General features: G+C 34.3%; 1 protein-coding gene across 1 annotated transcript in view; it reads left to right on the forward strand.

Moving 5' to 3' along the window:
* Positions 1-658: 658 nt before the first annotated feature.
* Positions 659-17,520, forward strand: part of jp (junctophilin) — a 403,025-nt gene continuing 386,163 nt past the window's right edge. Inside the window, exon 1 of the mRNA XM_089096954.1 lies at positions 659-899. Coding sequence (XP_088953080.1) covers positions 679-899 — 221 coding nt within the window. The 5' untranslated portion in view covers positions 659-678. The remainder of the gene's footprint in view (positions 900-17,520) is intronic.

Genomic DNA, 17,520 nt, shown 5'->3' on the forward strand with positions numbered 1-17,520 from the left:
CGTCAGAGAAACAGGTTTTACCTTCTACTTAGCTTCTATATACATAGGTGCTACAACATAGGTGCTATAACAGACAAGTACCGTTCCCTACACTATCTCTATACACGATCAGTTGTCCACATACTTTTATACCCCCCCCTCCCCCTGGAACACCAACTTCCATATATAAATCCTTTCGTACGTGCATGGCACTCTTTTAAGCCACCACACTTTTCCGTTTTCCGCACTTTTCCTCTCATTTGTCCGAGTTTTTTTATATTAATATTTAAAAATATGTTTATCAAAATGCATTCCACCCAGATTTTTCATCACCTTACCGTCGTTCTTAATGCACTCGGTTTTGCATTAATATCATTCACTCTCGAATGCAAGAAAGATTTGTTTTAGTCTCAGGGGTAGTCCACAGTTTTGTAAGATTCAAGGAATCTCACCGGCTCGTGTGTGAAAAAATATCTTAATGTGATCACCTTTTACTCAAGTCTGGCAATGACATCCCTCGGAGAGGTAACGCTCAGGAAGTTCCAAGTGTTATATCGAGCAAACACGCCTGCGTACTTCTCGGAGATACCTAATAGCGGTTATATCTGGAACTCTTGTAATACACAGCAATAGATCTCTTCAGTTCTAAAGATTCCTCATGAGTTAAACTGTTTTTGGAATGTATAGCAGTCTGGAATAATGCAGCCGTCGCCACAGCCCACCATGTCCATAGCCACAGTTGGCTCACGACAAGTTCATGGGGGAAGATTTGATTTTGACGATGGGGGAACATATTGTGGTGGATGGGAGGATGGGAAAGCCCACGGACATGGTGTTTGCACAGGCCCTAAAGGGCAGGGTGAATATGCAGGCTCTTGGCACTATGGATTTGAAGTATCTGGGATCTATACATGGCCTAGGTAAGACAACTATGAGCTGAAAGGAAATCAAATTAGCCCCTCTAAGTTAGTTATACTGGTCATGTAAACTTGAAACAAAATCAGAAGTCTGAGAATCTGAAGTTCAAAAATACAAGTCGTACAGCTGAATATTGTTTAGGGTTTTATTATGGGCTGGGATAATCGAAAGGAGAAGCTGAATGTTTTTGGCTTATTTGTTCTACTCACTAGACACTAGACTGTGTTTGGTTTGGATGGACAAACATTGAATGAGATTACCAGCGCAAGTTCTAGGAATTCAGCCAGGGGTGGGGGGGCTGCTAACAAAAAACGTAAAACACAGATATAAAAAAAAAGTAAAAATGTTGTGAAGATGTAGCGGGTAAGAGAGGGAAAAGGATCAAATGACATCCCTTTGCGCACCCCTTATTTATTTACCCTTTCTTAATTCACTAGGACCCTAGATCTGAATAGTCTTCTCTGGTACATATTAACAGGGAAAAGAAATATATTTATTAAATTTATTTTTTCACAGGATTTCAAAATGCTGTCTATGCGCATTCAGAGTCTTGAAACAATATTCATTTCACTACTACTACTAACAACTCACCGCAGCACAAATCCGCCTCAGGCCTGCATCGCTGCGCACGCTTCTCCTCCATCCCAATATATTCCAAACCTTCATCTTTACATCCTCCCAGAAAGTTCCCATTTCCCTTAAATCTTTCCTTACGGAACCCTCCCATCCAACCAAATACGACCTGCTTTCCGTTTAGCCTTAGACAGTTGGCCGAAATTCACAAATTTCCCAAGTAGAAAAATTGGGTAACCATAACGCTTATTGAGCATACTATCTCTCATAATTACTTAAAAAAAAGGAAAATCAGCTTCAAACGGAACTAAACTCAGAAAAATAGTTTTTGAAGTAGTCCCGAAGTTAAGTACCTAAGATTGTATCGCTTGCTTTCAGCCAATATCCTTAACCTATATTATAGCCTCCGAAACAGATACATTACGGCCTCTGAAACTGAGAAGCTCAACTTAAAGTTTTTCTATAATATTAAGTCAATTGGTTATCTCAGAATTTGCATTCGACTTGATCCTTTTTGGGCTGAAAATACTGCATACTTCAAACAGAGGCATCAGTATTAATCTAGACTAAACTCAGATAAATAAGTGCTGAAGAACTCCCAAAGTCAAATAACTAAAATAAAATTTATTACTTTCAGCTATAGCTTTCTCATTGAATTTTGGCCTCTGGAACTGAATATTCAGAATTTTCTCAGTATTTAAAAATTTTCTCAGACAAATCTCAGGATTTTCATTCGACAGTATTTTGGTCCTCTTTGGGCTGAAATTACTGTGTAATTACTATAGACAGACGCATCAATGTCAAACTGGAATGGACTTAAAATAAAGGTTTTGAAACTAATCCCCCCCCCCAAAAAATATATATATATATATATTTTAAAAGTTCTTTATATATAATAAAAACATTAAAATAAAATCGCTAATTGCAGAGATTTCCAGGATTTAATATGATTATACATTAAACATTCAGTTTATTTTCATTGGTTCTTTCCAGTTGTCTTGATTATTATAGGAATTTATTTTTCATATGTCGTCTATGTCTTGAAAAACTAAAGCACAATGTTCAAAATACATATACTTTTCAATGAAAGACAAATGACGGAATAGGCTTTACAACTTTTAAGGTTAGGGGAGAGGGAGGAGGGCAATAGCCAAAGCCCTGTTTGTAGTAATTTTTGTTCTTATTAAGTTTGACTTGACCGTACAATTTAGCCTAATTTTACTCGTTTTAAGATTTATTGATTCATCTGTACCCGTATTTGTTATCTTTACGTTTGACATGGTCATTTATTTTAATTAATTGAACAAACTTTTTCCACAAAATAAGTTTTTCAAAGAAAAGTAATGAACTCCTTTAAACCAAAAATGAGCAAATATAAAATAAAATAATCTACCAAGCATGAAACAACCACAAATCAGCATTGATAAATAAATGAAACCCAAAACGAACAGAAATTATAATAAATAACTGAGTCAAACTCAAAACGAGCAGAAATTAACATGAGTAGGGCTCAAAGCCCCTATGCCTTCCCAAGGCCAAAACATAATTTGTACTTTACTGAAAAAAAACACAAATGAATGTGCATTGTCAGTTTAATATACATATACTGATATTTAGTAATCAAAATGTTAATATTATTTGATTTATTAAAGTTATAAAAGTAAAACCATTTATATTTTTTCAGTAAAGTGCAAATTATGTTTTGGCCTTGGGAAGGCATAGGGGCTTTGAGCCCTACTCATGTTAATTTCTGCTCGTTTTGAGTTTGACTCAGTTATTTATTATAATTTCTGTTCGTTTTGGGTTTCATTTATTTATCAATGCTGATTTGTGGTTGTTTCATGCTTGGTAGATTATTTTATTTTATTTTTGCTCATTTTGTTTAATGTAGTTCTTTACTTTTCTTTGAAAAGCTTATTTTTTTGAAAAAGTTTTTTTTAATTAATTTCTTTTCGTTCTATATTGACATAGTCCTTTCAGGGAAAAAGAAAATAATTCTTTAAATCTTTTCGTTTTTTTAAGACTTTATAGTTTGGTATTCTGGAGAAAATTTTTAGCAATTTTTAATAATATACACCCTTCTATAAATCGGGACACGAATAGTAGTGTTTAATTTAGTTTCATACCTCCTCTAGTTGACCTGAAATAGAAAACTTGATACCATTCGCAAAAAAATCTGTTTAATTTCTTTGATAGCTTGGATACACTAACGTTATTTTGATTTGGTTAAATTCTAAGAGCAGAAGTAGCCCCGAAAGTTTGAACATAATACCCTCAGTCGTTCTTGGGATACTGCTGAGATGCCTTATTGGGAATTAGTGTTAACACAGTGCATTTTGATTTAATCTCAAGGCAGCATTTAGTTTTTAAACATAAAGGGCAAATGGAAGGGTAGGCGTGGGAGGGTGGAAGTGGAAAGGGGATTAGTTGCGCTCCAATCACTTTCGACTATTAAAAAGGGCATTAGCCCTTTCTATTTTCAATCGAAAGAGCCCTTTCCGAAGTTCCTAAGACAACTCCTTCGATACGAAGTGTACTGGTCTAAACAAAAAAAAAAAAAGGAAAAATAATAATACATTGTATCCACATCCATCTTTACTATAAAAATGTCAAGCCTTCCAATAACTATCAAATATTGAAAAGGGCAGTAGCCCTTTCAATTTCCAATCGAGTGAGCCCTTTTTGAGGTTTTATGACAACGCTTTCTATAAACACCTTATATGACCCAAGAACATAAATTATAACCGTCGTCCTGACGGACGCGAGGGGTTTTTCATCCTCAAAGGCCTAATTGCCAGAACTTTCAACTATCTTGAAAAAAACGGCTATTTCAAAATTTTGACTGGATGTGTTTGGGGAAATGGTGGGCGCGAGAGGGGTGTGAGTTGCCCTTCAATCACTTTCATCTATTGAAAATGGTACTAGCCCTTTCAATTTCCAATCAAATGAACCCTTTTTATAGTTTCTATGACAACGCTTTCAATAAAAACCTTATATGCCCGAAGGGCATAACTTAAAACCCTTGCCGTAAGGGCGGGGGGGGGGGTCATCCTCAAAGATCTAATTTCCAGAAATTTCATCTACGTTGCAGAAAATTGCTATCTCAAAATTTTTAACTGGATGTGTTTGGGGAAATGGTGGTTGTGATAGGGGGGTTAGCTGCCCTTCAACCACTTCTGACTATTAAAAGGGCGCTAGCCCTTTCAATTTTCAATCGAATGAGCCCTTTTTAAAGTTTCTACGACACCGCGTTTTATAAAAATCTTACATGCCCCAGGGCATAACTTGCAACCCTGGACCTTAGGGCTGTGAGGGGGTTGTCATCCTCAAAGACAGATTTCCGGACCTTTCAATTACGTTGAACAAAATTGCTATCTCAAAATTTTGATTTGATATTTTTGGGGAATTGTTGGGCGTAAGAGGGGGGTTAATTGCCATCAAATTACTTTCGACAATTAAAAAGGGCACTGGGCGTTTCAATTTCCAATCAAGTTATTTCTTTTTGAATTTTATACGATAACGCTTTCTAAAAAAAAAAACTTATATACCCCCAAGCCATAACTTAAAACCCTTGCCCTCAAGGCTGTGGGGGGAGTGTCATCCTTAAAAACATAATTTCCAGACATTTTAACTACGTCGAGCAAAATGGCTGTCTCAAAATTTTGATTGGATGTGTTTGGGGAAATGGTGGGCGTGAGAGGGGGGTTAGTTATACTCCAATCACGTTCGACTATTAAAAAGGGCACAATCCCTACTAATGTCCAATTGAATGAGCCCTTTTGAAGTTTCTACGACAACACTTTTAATTAAAACTTTTGTATGCCCCCAAAGCACAACTTATAACCATAACTTAGAACATCAGGTCTTTGAGGGGGTTATCATCCTCAAAGACCTGAAATCTAAAACTTATAACTACGTTGAACAAAAGGACTATCTAAAAATTTTGATTGGATGTGTTTGGGGAAAAAGTTGGTGTGAGAGGGGGGTTAGTTGCCCTCAAATCACTTTCGACTATTAAATAGGGCACTAGCCCTTTGAATTTCCAATCGAATGAACCCTTTTTGAAGTTTCTACGACAAAGCTTTCAATAAAAACCTTATACGTCCCCAGGGCACAACTTACAACCCTTACCCTGAGGGCTGTGGGGGGAGTTTCATCCTCTTAGATATAATTTCCGGACTTTTCAACTACTTTGAGCAAAATGGCTATCTCAAATGTTTCATTGGATGTGTTTGGATAAATGGTGGGCGTGGAAGGGGTGTTAGGTGCCTTCCAATCACTTTTGACTATTAAAAAGGGAACTAGCCATTTCAATTTCCAATCAAATGAGCCCTTTTTGAAGTTCCTACGACAACGCTTTCTATAAAAAAAAACCTTGTACAGGGCATAACATACAACTCTTGCCTTGAGGACTATGGGGGGGGGGGTTGTCATCCTCAAAGATCTATTTTCTAGAACTTTCAACTACGTTGAACAAAATGGCTATCTCAAAACTTTGATTGGGTGTGTCTGGGGAAATGGTGGGCGTGGATATGGTGGACTTCCGACTATTAAAAAGGGCACAACCAACTCCAATTTACAATCGAATAAGCTCTTTTCAAAGTTTCTATGACAATTCCTTCGATACGGAGTGCCCTGGTCTAAGACCAAGAAGCCAAAAAAAAACAAAAATAAATAATACCTTGTGCCAACATCATTCTTTACTTAGGCAGCGCTATTGCGCTGCCCATGATTTCTCTTCTTGTTGGGTTTCATTTATTCTTTAATAATGGTCCTTTTGAGTTTAAATTATTATAGAACTTTATTTCTGCTGGTCTTAAACTTAATATGGCTCTTTAATTTTCTTTGAAAAACTTCTTTTTTAGAAAGTTTTTATTTCTAATTAATAACTATAATAATCTGATCTCTTTGTTCGATAATCATTTATTGTAATTTCTGTTTGTGTTAGGTTTAATTTATTCTTTAATAGTAATTTCTGATCGTGTTGAGTTTGAATTATAGCATAACTTTATTTCTCTTGGTCTTAAATTTAACAGGGCTCTTTACTTTTCTATGGAAAATTTCTTTTTGGATTTTTTTAAAAAAATTAATAAAAAAAATTAAATACCGAACTGCTAAGGTCGTGCTAGTTCTAGGAACGTGCGCTGAGAGGGGATTAGGGCCCACATCCCCGCTGAAATGCTTTTCTCAAATTTCTGTGTACTTCTTATTGAGCTTATTCCACATTTTTTTTGTATCCCCCCCTCTGAAAAACTTCTAAGTACGTGCCTAGCCGGCGGCATTCATTCTCTTAGCAAGGTGCATTAGCCATAAATATAAACAAACTATTTGTTATATAATCTGTCATTATTAAGGATTGAAAATATATTTAATTTTATTAACTTGAAATAAATTTTTTGAAAACTTACAATTGTTTTTAGTTTTAGATGGATAGAGCATAATCATATTTCTTTTTTCAATATTAAATAAAAAAACAAGTTTTTCAACTGAAAGTAAGGAGTAATATCAAAACTTAAAACGAACATAAATTACTTGGTATATGAGGGGGGTTGACTTCTACTCAATGCCTAAAGTTTTAAAAACTTAAAGTTTCTAATACTTTTAAAAAACTTCTTATCATAGGCAGCGCAATAGCGCTGCATAAGTAAAGAGCGATGTGGACACAATATAATAGTATTATTATTTTTTTTACCTAGTTTTTCTTAGACCAGGGCACTTTGTATCGAAGGATTTGTCGTAAAAACTTTGAAAAGGACTCCTTGGATTGGAAACTGAAAGGGCTAGTGCCCTTTTTAATAGTCGAAAGTGATTGTCCAGCAACTAACCCTCCTCCCACGCCTACCCAAACCCCTCAGGGCAATGGTTGATAACCCCCTCCCCCAAAAAAAACCTTAGGGCAAGGGTTGTAAGTTATTCCCTCGGAGCATATAAGGTTTTTATAGAAAGCGTGGTCGTATACACTTTGGAGGGAGCTCATTGGATGGGTAATCAGAAGTTCTAGTACTCTGTTTGTGGCTCTAAGTAATTGGAGGAGGGATACAACCCCCCCCCCCCACACCTCGTATTTCCCAAAATGCATCTGATAGATATTTTGAAATTACTTCTTGCTGTCGTAGAAACTTCAAAAAAGACTCATTCAATTGGAAATTGCAAGAGCTAGTGCCCTTTTTAATAGTCAAAAGTGATTGGAGGATAACAAGCCCCCTCCACGCCCATCAATTTCCAAAACGAATATGATCAATATTTTGAGATAGCCTTTTTGTTTAGCGTAGTTTAGAGACCTGAAAATTTAGCCATCTGTACAAAAATAGTCCAAAGGTTATATAACAAGGCCTTTAGGGTTGCATAATTCCCCAGAATCTTAGGGTAAGGATTGTAAGTTTTTCCCAGGGGCATATATGTATTTACGGAAGGGGTAGTCGTTCGAACTTTAGAAGAGGCTCATTTGATTGGAAATGTATAGTTATAGTTCCCCTTTAAGAGTAATATATTATGAAGAGATAATAGCCAAACCCCCTCCCTCCCTGAAATCCTCTTTTCCCGAAACGTATTCAATTGAAATTGTTAGATAGCCTTGTTTTTACCAATAGTCCAAACTTATAGAACAATGTCTTTAGGGTGGACACAATCCCCCGGGCCCATGGACAAGAGTTATAAGTTGTGCCCCGGGGCATATAAGGTTTTTATGGTATGGATGGTCGTACGAACTTTGGATCGGATGGAGCTCATTTGATTGGAAGTCGGAAGTTTTTGTGTCCATTTAAGGGTCGAAAGCGAATGGAGGGCAATCAGCCCCCCCCCCAAATCTATCATTCCCCAAAATTTCTCTGTCGAAGTTTTAAGAAAGCTATTTTGTTTAGCATTGTTGTAAGGTCCAGTAATTTTGTGTTTAGGGATGTCAACCTCCCCACAGACCTCAGGACAAGGGCTGTAAGTTAGGCAATTCGTTCATTGTTTACACATAGTATATGTTATTGAGAAAGGAATGCATGTTTGATCTTTACTTTCCAAGAAGATGAAGGGCATTCAGGCGAACTTTACAGAGAATGCTGAGGGAAAAGTTAAACTAAATCATAACACGTTCTGTGTATATGGATTGCCAAAAGGGTGTATCACAGGAATAACTGAACATATTAATTTCGAAAATTCAGGAAATGATAAGGGAGATGATCCAAAATTCAATATTTGCATATTATCAATACTACTATAACTACCACCACTACTACTACCATACTACTCCATTTACAATATTGAGGGGAAACTTGAACTAAATCAAAAGACGCGACGTGCATGCATATAGTCAAAACAGTGTATCTGAAGAATTGATTTAGGTATTAAGTTAGAACTTTCAGAGAATGCTTAAAGGGGAAGATCTTCTCACCAAAAGGCAATATGTGCATACTACTTCTAATACTACTGTCACTGCTATATTTACCACTACTACTACTACTACCACTATTTCTACTACTAATTCTATTGTAACTACTTGTAGGGCTAAGAGCATTGAGATCAAAATTTCAATAAGTACAAGAACATACAGGTTATTAAAAGGACATATCAGCAATGTCATAGGAACGGCTGATTGTGTTAAGTTGAAACTTCTAGGACTTAATGAGAGGAATGTTCTACTGACGAAAAGGCCATATGTTGACACTACTGCTGCTAGTATTACTACCGCTTTTCAATACTATTACTAATGATATCAATATTACTACTATGACCACTATTACAACTATGCCTAAGGGTATGAAGGTGACATTTTTACGAAATTTTGAGGGGGAAGGTGAACTGAATTACGACACGCCGTCTGTATGCAGGTTGTCAAAAGGTGCAACAACAATACATTAGGAACAGTTTGGTGCGTGAATTTGAAACTAATAGGGCTTGTTGTGAGGGATGTTGAACTAAACACAAGAAAATATTTGCATACTAATGCTACTGCTTCTATTCATAGTACTATTACTGTTACTATTATCATTACTTCTATTGCTACTAATGTCACTAAAGCTTAGGCTACTACAATTAAATCTACTACTATGACTACTAATTCTACTATTAAAAGAGGATATTAAGGTGAAAAATTTGGGATATATGGAAACTTTATTGAACTAATTCGAAACACACTATGCACACAGGTCGTCAAGCGGACGCATCAGAAATGCTTCAGGAACAATTAATGGTATTAAGCTGAAACTTTCAGCGTGTGTTGAAGGGGGTGTTGAAGAAACCAATGGGGCTATGCGCATACTGCTACTAATGCTGCAACAACTATTCCTACTTTGCAAGCTAAGGGTATTGAGGTGAAGTTTTTAAGGAATATTAAGGTGGATGTTGAACTAAATCAAAACAAACTATGATCATGTGGACGTTCAAAAGGGCAAAAAAGCAATATCTGAAGAACAACTTATATTATTAAGTTAGACCTATAAAGGTAAGTTGTGCTACTGTAACTATTGACGCTAAGGGTATTAAGGTGAAACATTTAGGGAAAGTTTAAGAATTTCAACTAAACGAAAAAACTGTATGCATCTAGGTTTTTTAAAAGGCATACAAGCAATATCATAGGCAGCACCACTCTATAATAGCTAGAAATATAAGTGAAAATTTTAAGGAGCTAATTTGATTCAAAATTAAAAGTTTTGGTGCCCTTTTTAAGAGTAAAAAGAGATTGGAGGGCAAGTAGCCCTTCTCTCAAGCCCATTTATTTTCCAAATACATCCAGTCAAACTATTAAGACAGCTATTTCGTTCAGCATAGTAGAACGGTCCAACAACTATGTCTTTAGAGATATTGGGCATGTCAAACCCCCACAATTATGCAATTGGCCCATTATGCTTTGAAACTAAATGTTGCTTTAAAATAAATCAAAAGGCATTGTGTTTATGGTTGCCAATAGGACACCTCAGGAATATATCGAGAACAACCATGAGCATTAAGCTGAAACTTTTGGGGCTACTACTATTACTACTTCTGCTTTTACAATTTAAATAAATAAAAAGGGTGGAAGTGTATCCAGGTTGTCAAAAAGCATAGATTGAATTTTATGGCAATGCTATTAAGTTTTATTTTGGAGTCAACTTCAGGAGGCATGAAATTAAATTAAAAAATACCGTTTGTGTCAGGATTAAAAATTTTTGAAAAAATTTCTCAAACATACAAATAACAACCCAAACTATGGATTCTTACAGAAAAAACTGAAAAGATATAAAATATTATTTTTTCCATGAAAATACTATGTCAATAAAAAAACGAACAAAAATTAATTTAAAAACTTTTTCTACAAATCAAGTTTTTCAAAGAAAAGTAAAGAACTCCATTAAGCCCAAAATGAGCAGAAATAAAATCAAATAATCTTCCAAGCATGAAACTACCACAAATTACTATCAATAAATAAATTAAACTCAAAATGAACAGACATTACAATAAATAGCCTAGTCAAACTCAAAAGGAGCAAAAATTAACATGAGTATGGCTAATAAACGCTATTCCTTCTCAAGACCAGAACATAATTTGTGTTTTGCTTAAAAAAGAAAGAAAGAAAAAGAACGTGGATTGTCAGTTTAATTAACATATACTGATATCTCCTCCTTCAAGTTTTGATATTTTTTATTTATGAAAGTAAAAATAGTGAAAACATTTGAAACGTATTTGTTTTCAATAAAGCTTAAATTAAATTCTGGTCTTGAGGAGGCATGGGGATTATTAGTCCTTATGTCAAGTTTTGCTCGTTTTGAGTTTGGCTCGATTATTTATTGTAATTTCTGTTCGTTTTGAGTTTCAATCGTTTATTGATAGTGATTTGTGGTAGTTTTACATTTTGAAGATTATTTGACTTTTTTTCTGCTCATTTTTGACTTAATGAAGCTCTTTACTTTTCTTTGAAAAACTTGTTTGGTTTTGTGGAAATCAATTCTAATTAAAAGGCCTTGTCTTTCAGGACTTGTTCTTAATGAATTTGGACAAAAACTCAAACTAGCGTAAAGAGCAAGGTATTGAGGAGAGGGCAACCCCCCTCATGTACGGAATAATTTATGTTTGTTTTAAGTTCTGATGTCGCTTCTTACTTTCAGTTGAAAAAACATTTTTATTTAAAAATTAAATTCCTGATCGTTTTTCAAATAATGTCGGAAAATTCGGCTCCCTCTCCATGGAAAATTCTCTTCTTCATGAAAGAATCCTACCTTGGAAAATTCTTCCCATGAAAAATATCCTCTCCCTCCCTCTGGAAAATTTCTCCAGAAAATTCCATCCTCGCCGAGAGTTCCCCTTGAAAAATTTCTTGCCGATGTTTCCCCATGAAAAATTCTCCTCAGCATACTTTGATTTAAAAAAAAAAAAAAATTCTGATCGTTTTTTAGATAATGTCGAAAATCCCTCCCCCTTCCGTGAAAAATTTTCCCGGGAATCCCCCTGGAAAGTTGCTCCTGTGGAAATTTCCTCCATTGAGAATTACTCCTGTGGAAAATCCCTCCCCCACGAAAAAAATCCTCTAGACAATTCCAACCCCCCTGAAAATTTCCGCCGGACACCCCAGGCATCTCCACTTGTAAATTGAGTCAGCAAAGAAAAAGTAGGACAAATAAAAAGAATTTCGTATAGGATTCTGGTAAATTCCCCCAGTGTAAAATATCCCCCTGGAATATTCTCCCGGAAACTTTCCTCCCAACAAAAAACTCTTCCCGTAGAAAATTCTCCCGCAAAAAATACTCCCCTAAAAATAATCGTATATTTCCCAGTAAGAAATACTGTATGTGAAGAATGGGCACATTTTGTAACTTACAGCCCTTTCTCCAGGGACAATGGGGTCATGTCATCCCCAAAGGCGTAGTTATCAGACCAGAACTTGTATGATAAACCCCCTACTGCTATGATTGTTCATTCATTGAAGAATTATAGAACCAGTTTTTTTCGTTAGTTTATTTCAGCTTAGCTTGAGACAAGACAAAGAGAAGTGACAGAATAGATTGAAAATATATAATTTGGGCTATATTTTTGTACATTTAGAGGGGGGGGTAAAGTGTTTGGACAGTGTGAAGTTAGAAAATAATTCTTACTGCATAATATGCTGAATAATTGTACCCAACACATTAGACATGCAGACCCGCTATGTTTTACCCCCCCCTCCATAATGTGCAAATATATGGCCCCAAATTTGTTTTCTAAAGTATTATATTTTTATCTTACTTTGGTATAGTTCATTAGGATTGAGTGACAGAGAAACACATTAGAAGAATATTAGGTAGGGGATATTAGATACAAATGCCATCAGACCTTCCAACTATTTTCAATCAGATGGATATCTCAAAATATTGAACTGTTGACTTTGAAGAAAAAAGGGGCGTGGGAGGGGGGTTAGTTTCCCTCCAGTCTTTTTGGTCACTTAAAAAGGGCATCAGAGTTTTTGATTTTTTTTTCAAATAGGCCCTCTCCCGATTTTCTAAGATCACAAATTTGATATGATCCCCCCCCCCCAAAAAAAAAATCCGCATCCGTGATCTTTCTTCTGGCAAAAAAAGAAGCAAAATTCAACATTTTTGTATATAAGAGCTTGAAACCTCTACAGCAGGTTTCTCTAATATGCTGAATCTAGTGGTGTGATTTTCATTAAGATTACTTGAATTTTTAGGATTCCCCCCCCTTCTTTGAAAATCAGACAAATTTCCTCAGGTTCTTAGGTTTGGATAAGTAAGATTAAACTTAATGAGTCTTATATGTTTGGAATTAGCATAAAAAGTATATTCTTTGATGTATCTATTGATATTAAAGTTCCACTTTTTAGAGTTTCGGTTACTATTCAGCCAAGTCGCTCCTTATTTAAAGTTCATTATTAGGAACTACGGAAAATATGGTAGAGAACAACAGCACCCAGAACAGTTTTCTCCAGAGGGGAGGGGATTCGAAGTTTTCCCAGGGTTGAGAATGAAGTAATGGTTAAAGACATACTTTGTTTTTCATAATTTTCATATCTAACCCAAATGTAAAAAAATATGCCTTTTTTGCATATATTTTGCCTTCAAAGGAGGAGGATAAAATGCTTAATCTGCCCTCTTCTCGGAAGCCTACGTAGATATAGATTAAACAGTAGCACAAGTACTTATCAGTTAAAAATTACTTCTAGAATTTTTTATCGTTCTAAATTGACTGTACACAGCAGAGGCCAAGGGTCTACCCCCTTCAAAGAAAAATATTAAAATATTTATGATTTGATCTTCGCGTCTTATAATCTTCACAAAGATTGTATCTTCTTACCATTTTGAACAAAATTTAGACTTTAAATCAGTATAAAATAGAGATTCTTTTTGTACTATACATTGTTATCAAACTTGCTTTTTTGGAATTTCGATTTTTATTGGTACTGTTGCTTTTTACTCAGAGTTCAATTTCACAAAGTATTTGATTGATATTTGAAAATTGTGTTTAAGAATTAGCTTGAAGTGTCGCTGCCAAGAAATTGTCATATATGAGCCACCCTAAAGTCAAATCAATGAGGTTTAAAGACAAATATGGAAAAATTGAAGATGAAGATTTTTGATTACTTTAATTTAACGATTATGCCATGAAGATTCTGGTACTTGCTTATATGTCTGTGTGTGGAGAATAGTTTCAAGCACATTTTTCTGTAAATTTAGACAATTGGCTTCTTTTAAAAATGGACTAGTATTTTCGGGCCAACTGTTATTTTGTCGTAAATTAGGTCATTTCTTGCGAATTTTCAACAAAATACTCGGCTGCTAAAATAAAAAAAAGTGAAGTGTAAAGAGTAAGCTGTACGAAAAATGTGGTTAAATCCCACTTTCAAGGGCTATAATGAAAGAAAGGAAACGAAAAGTGGGCCGTCCCGAATGGGGTAGAAGGATATAGTAGGGAAAAGTTTAAGGGAAATGGGAGCTTCTTCGGAAGACTTAATTAGAGAGGTTTGGAATAGACTGGGATGGGTTAGTAATAGTAATAGTAGACTTTATCGTTTTGAAATCTGAGAGGCTAGTTTCATATATTTTGCATAATAATACAAAGCAACGAAAGAAAACGTTGTTTTACTATTCAAATGAAGAAAGAAAATAGTAACCGAACGGTTTGTCCCTCTCAGAATTTGAAGCCCAAATTGCCCGCAGTTCATTGTCTATCCCCCCACTTCCAAGGTTGAGTTGTCATCCTTTTCTTAGAACTACATATTTGGACCAAGCAAGCAGCAAGGATTTTGTAAAGATTAAATCTTCTTATTAGAAAGTTATCCAGGATGTGAAATAAGAGGATACATTTGAAAGCGTACGTGAACAGAGGTAAGAGTGGTGGGAAACCCCTAAGAACAAGATATGTCCAAAGAACCCCATCCTGGAAATTCATTTTCCATTATGATATGAAAATTAGTTTATGAAATTTTAGTTCTCCCCCCCCCCTGCCAAAGTTTTTTCGAAAGATTAAGTTTGAATAGAGGATATTGTCATTGCCTAGGCGACGAAACTGATGATAAGGAGTGGCAAGGGTCCTGAAAAGAGGATGTCCCACCTCATACAAGGGTAACCCTGAAAATGCCATAAAAATGAACAGAAATTAAATAAACAAAGCTTTTTTTCAAAGGCAGTGAAGAACGACATTAAAACATAAAGTGAACGCATATTGTTTTACACAAGAGGAGGAGTCTTGTTGTTACCCCCTTAGACACTCCACTTTTTACACTGAAGTTTTAACATATTATCGGACGCTCGTACCAAAAGTAGATTTTTAGCGTAAATAGTAAAAGGTAAAGGTGTGAAGTAATCCCCCTCAAACATAGGACGACAACCATTCATTTTAAGTTTTTACCTCGCTATTTAGTTTCATTTGAAATGCTTTTTTTATTTAATTTATCACAATGACGAATTGTTCAATGAATTTGAATTTAGATATAAAGGAAATAGATTGTTGTTTTTTTTTCTTTCCTTTTTTTTATAGAGAGGCCGGTTGTCATAAAATATTTATATTCTTTCTCGTTCTGTGTCAGGTTGAAATCGTTTAAGGATATCTTTGCCGCGAGGTGTCGCCAACATTCCACTTTATGGCGGCTATCCAGGACTTTCAGTAGAATCCAAGCCAAAAGCTATTTATCCAAATTCCTTTAGAAACGACGCTTCTAACTTAGTATTGTAAATCGCTAAGCACTTTATTTCAAATTGAGATGATTTGAAAAATGAAAATGAGAAATAGCAGCAACATTTTATCACAAACAATTTAGTGTTTTGAGCTACGGTAATCACAAAGACATAAATTCATATTGCAAATTTGCAAATTATTTTGTTTCATAATCTGAAGATAAAAACATGAACAAAAGGACATCAAAGAGGAGAGGATATTGCAGCGGTCTTTTATTGCAAACAATATAATGGTTTCTGCTACAGTGGTCCAAAAGGCGCTTTTTAAATAAGTTTGTACCTTTACATAGTAATTACTCTTTAAATCATACAGCACACGGATTAAAAGCTTATATGAGCCTATAGTTACATGTTTATTCCATTCGAATAAAACGAAACAAATAACAAAATATAGAGCGACCATTATGGGCTGTAGTCGAAGTTCTAAGAGTAGGGATTTTGGAAACAGTATTTTCATCAAAAGAATTTAACATTAATGTTTATTTAAATTTTATTAAGATTGAAGTTACCTATCAAAAGTTATTACAAGAGCATCTGTATAATTTTTGAAGGGGATTAAAGGTCCTTCTAAAAATATAATCTTGATGAAGACTACGTAATCAAAGTCAATAGAACCCTGGAAATGAGATTCTAGCCTTTAGTGTCCCAGGTACCTATTTGTGTTTTAAGTACTTGGGCATCGAACAAACAGTAAAGTAATTTTGGGGATTTTATTTGAACATAAATTTTGGCCACTACGTTTCATTTTTTTTTGTAACCGAATAGATTGCACCCAAGTGAGATGCCACTTTCAGGCAGTTTGTTGTGCGAAATTTTGGCCCAAATAGAGCCAAAATAGAAGCGAAAACACGCTCTGAGGCTGCCAATCAGTTAAGACTGATGAACAATATCCCGTTAAACGTTTTGTATATAAACTCTTTCATCACCCCATAAAGTGACTCATTCCGTCCTAAAACAAACGAATTTGGCATACGTATAAGATAAAGGATTATAACAGATAACAATTTAACAGCTTCATGCAAATGAATTGATTCATTCGAATGAATTGATTATTAGCTTGTGTATACTTTGCATGTTATATATATATATATATATATATATATATATATATATATATATATATATATATATATATATATATATATATATATATATATATATATATATATATATATATATATATATATATATATATACAAATATAAATATATATATATATATATATATATATATATATATATATATATATAAATATATATATATATATATATATATATATATATATATATATATATATATATATATATATATATATATATATATATATATATATATATATATGATATATATATATATATATATATATATATATATATATATATATATATATATATATATATATATATATATATATATATATATATATATATATATATATATATATATATATATATATATATATATATATATATATATATATATATATATATAATTTGTATGTTTGTATGTACAAATGTGATTGTGTATACTGTTTACATACACATAACTCTGAAGGGACTGCAGGGATCAATTTGTGGAGAGTGCGGCTAGTCTGAAAGCTCAAAAAGTACGTTCTAAGGTTCATATTTTCCAATATTTTGTTAAGAATTCATCTGGTCAATATGGAAAAAGAAGCGGGGTGGCACCCTTATCCATTATCCAATTGAAATGTTCAATTTGGAAAAATGCTCTTAATTTTATAAATTAGTTTTAAAAGAATGGATTGTTAGATGGGTAGCAGCTCCCGTCTTTGTGAGAACTAAGTAAAAAAACATTGTTTTTTTAACTGAAAGTAAGGAGCGACATTAAAACTTAAAACGAACAGAAATTATCCCGTATATGAAAGGGGCTGTCCCCTCCTCAACGCCTCACTCTTTACGCT

Source organism: Artemia sp. Qi Xiang Cuo, chromosome 11 (assembly GCF_049724085.1).
Source record: "Artemia sp. Qi Xiang Cuo chromosome 11, ASM4972408v1, whole genome shotgun sequence".
In the NCBI taxonomy this organism is placed as follows: domain Eukaryota; kingdom Metazoa; phylum Arthropoda; class Branchiopoda; order Anostraca; family Artemiidae; genus Artemia; species Artemia sp. Qi Xiang Cuo.